At 43.6% G+C, this 11,326-nt stretch overlaps 1 protein-coding gene across 1 annotated transcript; it reads right to left on the bottom strand.

The window, feature by feature from the left end:
• RAB9A (RAB9A, member RAS oncogene family) lies at positions 1-606 on the bottom strand. The gene has a single exon (XM_007952819.2). The coding sequence runs from the start codon at positions 604-606 to the stop codon at positions 1-3; it is 606 nt and encodes a 201-aa protein (XP_007951010.1).
• Between the last annotated feature and the right edge of the window lie 10,720 nt (positions 607-11,326).

The raw sequence follows: 11,326 nt of genomic DNA, 5'->3' as shown, positions 1-11,326 counted from the left end.
TCAGCAGCAAGACGAGCTAGGCTTGGGCTGCCTGTGCAGATTGACCATGTCTGTCTGAATCAAGTGATCTGACCTGTCCTCAGTAGCGAGGACTCTTCGAACCGCCTCCTCAAAGGCTGCTGCGACATTAGTGGCGTCTTTTGCACTTGTTTCAAAGTAAGGATGGTCGCCGTTGTCCCTGCACCAAGCTTGGGCTTCTTCTGCAGACACTTGTCGCTCACTTATGTCGACCTTATTTCCCAAAATCACAAAAGGAAAGCTTTCTGGCTCTTTCACATCTGCGTAATATATGAATTCTTTCTTCCAATTGCTCAAGTTCTGGAAGCTCTGAGAATCATCGACACTAAAAGTCAGCAGGCAACAGTCAGAACCTCTGTAAAACGGCGTCCTCAGGCTCCTGAACCGCTCCTGACCGGCTGTGTCCCAAATCTGCATGGTCACAAAATGTCCATCCACCTCCAGATCTTTATTTAAAAACTCCACACCTATTGTATGGAACAGCTGGGTATCAAATTTATTGGTTACGTATCTGTTCATAAGAGAACTCTTCCCGACTCCACCATCTCCAAGGAGAATTACTTTAAAAAGCGATGATTTTCCTGCCATTGTTAATCACCAGATCTTTGACTTCAGAACCCTGTAAAATAAAAGGTACCATTACATTCCTCCACGTGAGCTTATGAGGATCAGTGTGCTTGGTGCAAAGGGAACCGCTAAGAGTAAGCACTGTCATTTGCTGAGCACTTACCCACAAGCCAGGCGCTATCCTCCCATGATGCCCTAAACAACGGGGCTTACTCTTCCCCTTCCTTACATCACAGTTTGAAACTGGCACTCAAAGCCCAAGTCTGACCCCAAAGCCCTTGCTCTCAACCATCACTCTCCACAATAATCACCCTCTCCTCACAATGAGCCCTGTCACCGTTTAAGATTCACTTAGAGACCCACGTATGCAGCTTTCTGTAAAAATTTCAAACAGCCCTTTAGTGTCACAGGAGCACTGTTCACAGATGGCTTTCCTCTCGTGCCAAGGGTTTTTACTTTCTCCTGTAAAATCGAAAACAAAGAAAACCCACTGCCAGTCAAGTTGAATTCCAACTCATAATATAGAGTCGCTGTGAGTCAAAACAGTAACACAGGAGCTGTTAGACAAGAAAGCCAGAGACAGTAGCTGAGTGAATGGGTGTTCGTTAGGAACCACTGTGAGCTTGTGAAAATTAACTGCGGCAGTAATGCAATTTTTAATGTAATCATCTAGAACATTCTATCCACAAGATCCACTGGAACAGCTCCATCCCTCAGCACATTTAAACCTATGCCGTTACTTGTGTGCTCTGAGTTGGAATGGAATAACCTGAAATGAAAATGTGGGCCCACACAGACCCTGCGGGAGAGGTCCTGGAGCAGGATTAAACGGGTTCCTGTACCACGGGAGCCAGCCAATGTGGGCTGAGATTGCTGCCTCCTCTCTACAGGGAGCTACTTCTAAGTGTCGGTGGGAGCGGTTTCCATTTAATGCTTCTGTTTTAACTTTTTATTATGGGAAACTTCACACATGCACAAAATCTCCAAATAATGACAATGATGTAATCAACTCCCATGAGCCCTAAACCCAGGGTCACCAATGAGCAAATCCTGTTTCCTCCTTATCCCCCCCACTCTCCATTCTCCCCAGTAATTCTGAATCAAACTGCATCATTTAATCTGTAAATACCTCACTATTATAAGTGGCTTGTAAGTATACTAAAATTTGTCAAAGTAAACAAGCCCTTGAGCAGTACTGTCCAACAGAATTTCCTGTGGTAATGGAAATGTTCGACATCTGCATCATACAATATGGAAGCCGCTAGCCACATGTGGCTTTTGAGCACTTGGCAGGCACGTGGCAAGTGGAACTGAATTTTGAGTTTTATTTCATTTTAATTAATTTAAAAAGCCACAATTTAAAGAGCCAATAGGAGTATTGGACAACACAGCTCTAGAGCAAAACTGAATCCTTGAATGGGAATGTAATGAAGACACAATTGTTACACTGGTGAAGATGAATTTGCAAAACGACTGCAGTAAGCAGCATATGGCTATCTCTTGGTCCTATGCAAATGTGACCCAGATGGGTGTCACTGAACACTTCCTGTGAAGTAAAATGATTATGAATTTCCAACTGCATGCCACATTCTTCTGGTCAAAACCCGCAGCAATTGATTACATCGAGAGAAATCAAGTTAATGGGAAAATAAGACTTCAAAAAGACAGGACACAGTCCCTAACTCTTACAAGGCCTTTTAAATGGCTGCTACAGTAATATTAATAATAGACTTTAAAATGTCTAACAAAAAAGTGAGGCAATCAAGGCTCATACCTCTTGGAGACTTTTCTATTTCAAATGTATCGTGCTGCCCAGACTAAAATCACTGCTACTGCTAGAGAGGAAATCAAAACAACCTCAAACATCCAATCTCCTAACATAGGTAACAATGCACTAAACCGGCAGCTTTTTTTCTCTCTCGATCTTGCTTAAACAACTTCAATTTATAGAAAAAAGGCGCACAGAAATGAAAAAGCAGACCAACTATTTCAACACGAAAGCGTCTACATAATAGCGGCCCCATGAAGTTCACTGATAGCTCTCCAGGACCAAGTCCACCTTCTAGGTCAAGACATCTGGCCCCTGCACCGTGGCCGCCCCCTCTCTGCCCTCGACTCTGAAACGCACTGCCAAATGGAACTGGAATTCAGTTCCACCAGCTCACCTGGGTCCTCTCCCTGGTCTTCAGGCCTGGCATCTTAGGCTTGTAAACCCCATGAGCTTCACCCAACTACACACTGCAGGATCAGCAGCTCTTCTGGGACCATTCATCCCCCAACTGTCCAAGGGAGTCCCTTTCTCACAATTTTTAAACTAAACACAAAAGTTATCCGTTGGGTTATGGAGGTGTAACCAAACCAAACTCCCTGTCGTCGAGGCAATTTTGATTCATAGTGACCCCTCCCCTTGGATTTCCGAGGCAGCATAACAGATGTGCCTAATTCTAGCCTATTACTAATCCCAGTTTTTTAAATCTCTATCGGTCTAACTGCCTCACCAGACAAAAAGTTGTATTAGATAGCACTGAATTTCCAGAATCTTTACACAAAACTATAAGCCAGATCATACAATCTGACCCACCCAATCCAGACCATTAGTTGCATACGTATACCAAATGATATCTTAAGAAATTCCTCAAGAGTCCTAATTTATAATTTTATCAGGACACTTGGACAATTCTTTCCTTTTGTCATAATAATGTGAGATTTCTTCATAATTAATGCCATTATTTTGACCAAATTTGTGGTATGTTAGACCCACACACCAGGAAATAGCATCCAATTTGTACATTTCCCATCTACAATTGGGAGCCTTCCAGATTTGAGTATCTGGTAATGTGTTGGTATTTGCTAAAACAATATACACATGAACATCTCTCTTAATCTAACTGTAGAATCGTATATAAACATATATGGTGATATAAGAATATAAACCATCGTATTTCTAATTAACATCTAACAAGAGCTATCTTCATCCCATCTACACATTAACATAACCATAATCAGCTTATTGACATTAAAAATGTTTTATTCTCTAAAAACAGTAAACTCATTTGAAACGTCTTTAGCTTAAGCTGAATGAATAATGTTATCCTAGTTTTCAAAATTTACCTTAAAATGTGAAGTCTCTTGTATTACAGAGTTTGGAATGACTGCCCAAAGTCAACAATCTTCACCAAGGTTAAACATTACATTAGCAACTCAGCTAAAAGAAATTTAAGTAAGAAAAGCATATTACATGGGTCAGAAATCTTACCTAATTGTTCAGTTCAAACATCGTCATCACCTGCAAAGGAAAAAATTTGAAAGCTCACCTCAAAAATGTATACTTGATTTCTTTTCATCATTTAAAGAGTAAAAACAGATTAAACGGGGAGCGAACTCTCTCCCTGACTGGTATTAGCGCAGCTACCTTAAAACCTGCGAGAATCTTCATCTCCAAAGAAAACCGTATCAGAAAGCCGCTAGTAACCTTTCTCAGCCTGGAACTTTCTAGAATCAAATATTAAATTTTAATATTCGCTTTTCACAAAAAACAGCTTTTCGCCTACCCACTCTTCTCTAAATTTTATGTTGTTGATTATATATGAATATATATTATAAAATATATTATAAGCCAAGGCAAAAATGAAAACTCTCTGTGACTGAATACAAAGGCCCTGTCAGAAAGAACTTGGTGCTGGTGGCAAACGCCAAGAGCACAGACCCGTTGCTGAGTTACTCCACATCTTCACATCCTGAAGTCTCCTGGGAACAATGGTGACAACAGTACCTTACCTCCTGGGGTTTTTGGACGGATTCACTCAGACAATGTCTGAGAGTCTGTCATCACAATGCCAGGCACATGACAGGGGCGCAGGAAGTTTCTGTGGCGTGAATAAATGAGCCAGTCTTTATTGACAAGTACATGGAATGGTCCATTAGTGGCCATTTCTGAGGCCCCAGTTTGATGAGTCAGGCAGGACAAATGAGAGGGCTGCACAGGTGTGCGCCAGGAAGTGCAAGGATCCCAGGCCTGAGAATGAACACAACTCTGGCTTCCTAGCGACATGACTGGGTGGGAAGTACGAGCCTCTCTCAGTCTAAAGCCCTGGTTTCAAACTTGAAAAAACAAATCCAAGAGCATTTTTGTGGGACTTACATAGAGCAGTCCTTAACTTACATATTCAATCAATGAAAAAAAAGACTGCTCAAAATCCTGACTCTGGATTAAAACATTTTCATAATTATTGTAACGATAGCAGCTAACACTGACTGAGCCCTGCATGCCACTCACTCCCGGTGCTGCAGTGCATCTGCTCCTCTGTTCTGATCCCTGGTGATGCAGTGGCTAAGCACTCGGCTGCTAACCAAAAGGTCGGCGGTTCAAACCCATCAGCCACTCCATGGGAGAAAGATGACAGTCTGCTTCCCTAAAGATTACAGCCTTGGAAACCCCATGGGGCCGTTCTACTGTTTTATAGGGCTGCTATGGGAGCTCTGGTGGTGTAGTGCCTAAGGCATTTGATTGCTAACCAGAAGGCTGATGGTTCAAACCCACCAGTCACTCCTCGGAAGGCAGACTAGGCAATCTACTTCCATAGAGATACCACCTCGGAAACCCAAGGAGGGGTCGCTATGAGTCAAAACCAACTCGACGGCAGTGAGTTCGGTTTTTTGGGGATGAGTTGGAATTGACTCGACACAATGGGTTTGGTTTTTTGGTTTTTGTTTATGGTGATGGTTGTAATTACAGTGTAAACTCCCTGGGAGAGACACACACAACACCTAATGTCATTCATCCCTCTGTCCCCCCTTTTTTTTCTGTAATATCTTGTACCTGCTTACCATATGCTGAGGCACTAAATGAATGTTAAATTCAGAACAAATAGTAAACGACTTCCTCTTTTCTTCCTACTCAGCACTACTACTATTAGTACTTTCTGTACTTAGCCCTCTCTCCAATCAGTTCTCCCATTCTATTTTTGAAGTCTACTAAAATGTGTGGGAAGGGAGGAAAAAAAATTGATTCTTACTTGCAAGCTTAATGCAAAACCACTTTCAAAGTAAGTACTTTTGACTCAACAGGGAGCTGGTGTATGATGAAAAACTGCTACATTCCTCTAATAAGCTGCCAAGTTGAGAGCAGGCAGGGTTTGTAAACTGCCTTTCTCAAACTTCACATTCTGAAACACATAATCTGTAACCCCTTCACTACTTCTCACCTCCAAAAACAAACTGAGACTATCACTCCTGGCTTCGATTTAACAACAAATTAAAAAAAAAAAAAAATTCCAAATTCTTTTTCGCATTCAGCTCAATGTCCTACTTAAGATGCACCATTTATTGTTTCATTTCACAGCTTGAGAAACGGAGGGTCAAATAAATCAATCAGGAAAACAAAAGCATGATGATCTGGAAACCATTTCTGTTTTCCTTTGAGCTTGTATTTCCAAGGAGCTCTGCTGGCACAGTGCCTAAGGCATGTGACTGTTAACCAGAAGGCTGGCAGTTCAAACCCACCAGCCACTCCTGGGAAGGAAGACTGGACAATCTACTTCCTTAAAGATTTACTGCCTCAGAAACCCAAAGGGGGTTGCTATGAGTCGGAACTGACTCAATGGCAGTGTGTTTGGTTTGATTTTTTTTGTTATGTATCTCCTTCTCTCTTAATTTAGGTGTGTCCTACCAAACAGCCCAATTAGTCCAAATGTTTGTTTCTCAAGTCTTCCTGGTTATCTTGAAGGATGTGTGGGCAAAAAGCAAGTCAAGGAACCATGATGCTTAAATCTCATGGGAACTATCTCTACGGCGAGGGATTGACCAAAAAGAAAAAGAAGAAGGAGGAACTCAGCAAAATACCATAGGAATAGACAAACTTGGAGGGAAGACTTGCCAGATGAAATAATTATCTAGTCAACCACTAAGGCATTACCTCACAGCCAGAGGCAGCCAGAGAAGAAAAACACTGTGTAAATCCAGCCACACAAAGTCTACAGAGCAGCTCCCCCATCTAAAACACTCATCTCATAAATAATCGGTTTTAAAGCTGAATCACCTCATTCAACCTTTTAAAAATCGATGTTAACAGTTTTGCTTAAAGTAAGGCACCTCTGTAGTTAGGTTTGCTAATTAACCATTAATAGCAGTTGGAGAGGGGAGGGAAGAGACAGACTCGTTTAAGTATGGAGTAGCAGGACAACTGCACTGCCCCACATGGTAGCTCCCAACCCCTGTGTGCTGAGCCCTTGAAATGTGGCTGCTACAACCGAGGAACTGAATTCTGAATTTCATTTCATTGTAATGTGTTTTCGATTTAAAGTGCCACACGAGGCTAACCATAAACTCACTGCCATCGAGTCGATTTGACTTCTAGTGACCCCTTCTTGGGTTTCTGAGGCCATAGCTCTAGGGAAGTCTACTATATTGATGGTGCAGATACAGAGTGGGCTTAATTGGGAGTCCACGAATGAACTCCAGGGGGACATGCACGCCTGGAACCAGAGGTGAACTACACATGAGTGGATGGATGGCTGCATGTGGGAACTTTCTGCAGGAGTCCAAAAGGTTTCCTCAGATTCTTATAGGGGCGTGGACCCCATGAAAGGAACGATATATGTCTGCATCATTTGTGTTCTGTGTGTCCATTTGTGTAACTCAGCACCCCCTGCAGACTTTCCTGGGCATCACTACTTGTCCCTTCTCCCCCTCACCCATGCCACTCTATTATTACCCTTTGACCATAAACTGCATAAGTCAGCCACTACCCTTACTTAATGGGAAGCTGCTAATTCTACAAAGTGAGGCCAACATTTCATTCCTGGTTCTTTTTTTTTTTTTTCTTTTTGTTTAAAGATAAGGCGTATATCTCTACCTATAATAAGGCACTTACCTGTAAAAGGCACTTAAAATGCTTGTTGACAATAAAGAAACGCGTGAGGCTGGTTTAAGGTTGTACTTTGGAGGATAGACTCAAGATGCAAAGAAATGGGTAAAGGTCACAAGATAGGAGTACTGGGGATTATGGCTGGTTATTTCAGGAAACAAAATGAATTCTGTAAGAAATGAATTTGAATGTGCATGTTAGAAAAAGATATTGAAGCAGCAAAACAAACTCAAGATGGTCTGCAAAATAATGCCATACCTTAAGGAAAAACTGGGCCTGATTCTGCTGTTCAAGTTAAATAAGAAACCAGGAGCCACTCACTCAGAGTAGACAAGCACAGGGGATGAAGAACCTCTATGCACAGGCAGGCCCCGGGTGACAAAGGAGATCCGTTCCTAACTGTGCCTTTAAGAATGTGTAGGTCACCCGGAACAGGTGCATATGGTTCTTATTTAGTGTCACTTAAGTGTAAGAATGAGCTCTTGTGGCATGGTGCCTAAGGCACTTGACTGCTAACCAGAATTCTGGCGGTCCAAACCCACCAGCTACTCCACAGAAGGAAGACTGGGCAATCTACTTCTGTAAAGATTTACCACCTTGGAAACCCAAAGGGGTCACTATGAGTCAGAATCGACTCAATGGCAGTGAGTTTGGGTTTGGTTTAAGTGCAAGAAAAGGCTTGAAGCCTTCTCAATGATTTAAAAGCTGCAACTGAAGGTGATTATGATCAAGAATTTGTTCTGAGTAGGGGGGTTGGGACTGGTTCCATTGTTTCAAAATGAGGGCAAATTTACCTAACAGCAGAGGACAAGCAGGAGTTGTCTGACTTTAGTAACCAGGGACTTCCTGTGAACTCAGGGAAGAGCTGGATAGCAAGTTCCTGGGTGGAATGAAAACACAGCAGGTAGAACCTCTTGACTACAAGTTAAGGTAAAAGGCAGGGGATGGGAGTGTCCAAGATACGTTTAAAGAGGGCAGACAGCATCATATGTGCAGCATCGCGGGCAGATCAAGGGCACAGGCGCCCCAACACCACTGCAAAGGGAAGCTACCACCAGCTGCTAGGAGCAGGAACCCCGAAGCACAGCGGGGGGCTATTCACAACGTTCCACTGAGTGGCTGTAACTGAAAGAAACTCCGTGAACAGAGAGAAGAGCCCCTCTCAGAGCCACTGTGTACATCATGCCCCTGTACCTGACAAGTGAGTCCTCTCAGTGGGAGGCACTTGCCTGGAAGAACAGGACATCTACTCTTGGAAGGTATTAAGTCTTTCTTTAAAAAACAAGGAAGGAAACAGAGGCCCAACCGATAGTGTCTCATGCCGAGTCACACATCTAGCTAGAGGCAGAGCTGGGGCCTTCAGTCTCACCAGGATGCAGCCTCTGCACAGTACCACAGCCTTGGGTCTAAATAGCCTGGCACTGACTTGGAAAAGCCTTCCTCCTTAACTGGAAAGCTACCCTGACCATAGGCTCCCCTTGCTCTCCCCTCAGTCCCTTCACTTTCTTCAACCCAGACAGCTCCCTTTACTAACATGCTCTTAATGTAATTATTTCCCAAGGGTGAACCCCCTACCTCTTTCCAAATGATACCTTCCTGGGTCAAAAAAACCAGGGAGCCCCAAACTTTGTATCTTCCCTTCCTCTCCCACTTCCCTCCCACTAACCCCCAACCTTGGGGCCAGACAACAATTTCCAACCCCTTCTCTAGTATGTTCATCTGGGGCTGGCAGTTCAACTTCAACATATCTAAAATCAAGCTCATCATTTTCCCCATTTCCAAATCTGTTTATTCTTTTGTCTTACCCACCCCACTCATCCACGTAAGAAATGCTTCCACTGCCCTCCCTACCTATGGCCATTGTCTGCTTTGCTCAAATAATAAATGCTCTGACCCTAACAACAGTAATCACCACTAGTTAGTGAACAGGTACTATGTACTTGGCATACATCCCAAAAAACCAAAAGAAAAAAAAAAAACCCAAACCACTTGTTCTCAAGTTGATTCCAACTCATAGTGACCCTGTAGGTCAGAGCAAAACTGCTCCATGAGGTTTCCAAGGCTGTAATCTTTACCAAAGCAGATTGTCTCATCTTTCTCCCATGGAGCGGCTGGTGGGCTTGAACCACCATTCTTCTGGCTAGCAGTCAAATGCCTTAGGCACTACACCAACAGTGATCACGTGCAAGTTGTACACTATCACCCATGTTTTACACAGATCAATAAACAGATGTTCACAAAGAACAAAAAACTTCCCTGGGTTTGATTAAACAGGGCAGATCACATGTGTTCTCTTCCCTCCCATCAAGTGACACAGAACCCAAAACCAAGCCAAAGCCATTGCCTTCCAGTTCTGACTTATAGTAACCCTGTAGGGCAGAGCAGAACTGCCCCATAGTGTTTCCAAGGCTGTAGTCTTCACAGAAGCAGACTGCCACATCTTTCTTCCACGGTGGGTTTGAACCGCTAACCTTCTGGTTGATGGTCAAGTGCTTTAACCACTGCACCAGAACTCCAAATGACAGAAAAGGACTAAAAAATATACAGCCCCGAAAACACAAAAAGAGAGAAAACAATTGCAGATGAGGGTCAGGGACAAAATTGAGCAGATGGACTGCAAATGGTTCAGCAGTGACAAATTTAAAAGACAGGAACCCTGATGCAGGAGAGGCGGCCAAGCAGTGCCGGCACAGAACCAAATGGGACAGGCCCTGGAGGGGCTCACGGCAAGGATGGCGGTACCTCTGCTGGCTGGCGACCCCATGGCCATCTCCTCACCCCCAGCCCAGGGCACCTTTCTCCACCTCAGCAAGTCTACTTCCTAAAGACGTTTGTGCAGCAGAAAATGAAGAATGGGGGAGGGAGTATGCATACTAAACGAGCTGTGGGTCCCTTCCTGCTGCCGGAGCTCTGGTGGTACGGTGTTTAAGGCGCTCAACTTGGAACTGAAAGATTAGCAGTTCAAACCTACCAGCTCCTCTGCGGGAGAAAGATGTGACAGTCTGCTTCCATAAAGATAAAGATCAGAGCCTTGGAAACCCTATGGGGCAGTTCTACTCTGTCCTACAGATAGGGTGCTATGAGTTGGAATTCATTCACCAATGGGTTTGGTTTGGTTTTCCTATTTTGGGCTCTCAAACAACTGTTGATCCATCTGATGTCCAACTGAAGGAGGTGTGCATGTTCAGGAATGCTCACTTACTCCCCGTTCCGATCAAATAACACAACGTGAAACTGCACACACTGGAGAGGCTCGAATTCTTCTGAACCTGTTAGATTCATTTAAACACTCCTCTGGGTTAGCATTCTCCATAGCAAGTTCTAGAAACAGAATTCCGAAGGGAGTTTTCCAGGCTTCTCTAACACAGCCACCGTTCTGAGAACTAATCTTCTGGGACTAACTGCCTTAGCTCTGTACCCAAAATCCTAATCCAGTTCACAAGAACATGGAATCAAAAGAAGTCAGTTCAGCTCCTTAATACTGTTCAGCTGTTCTTCACATTTGCCTAATGAATGTGGCAATGGAATGAATGTATCCAGTCGTGCTATCCTGTGTGCCCATTCCTGACAAACAATAGCATGCATTTGTAAAGCATCAGGCCAAAGACAAAAGCACAGTCTGTCCACAGACGTCCCTGCGTGGAATGAGGTGGGTTCAGTGAAGGCCAGAATGGGAAGCCTCACTCACACTTACTTCACTTTTGTATTTTTCCCAAAACGCACACCCACCTCCCTCCCCCACTTTACTGATCTAGCTGTTGCCTTATTTATATCCATTGACATCTAGCCAGCCTCTCTATGTTCACGGTGGAAACATTCTAAACACTGTCCCCACTGTGGTCAAAAATTAACAAAAAGTAATGGAAAAATCCAGAA

Source organism: Orycteropus afer, unplaced genomic scaffold, assembly GCF_000298275.1.
Source record: "Orycteropus afer afer isolate SDZICR_OR568_19922 unplaced genomic scaffold, OryAfe1.0 scaffold00360, whole genome shotgun sequence".
NCBI classification, from domain to species: Eukaryota; Metazoa; Chordata; class Mammalia; order Tubulidentata; family Orycteropodidae; genus Orycteropus; species Orycteropus afer.
Note: the sequence above shows the minus strand (reverse complement) of the source record. Positions and strands in the feature narration are given on the sequence as shown.

What these genes read in the sequence shown, in the direction of transcription:
- RAB9A (XM_007952819.2), bottom strand. Translation starts at nt 606, where the DNA reads ATGGCAGGAAAATCATCGCTTTTTAAAGTAATTCTCCTTGGAGATGGT.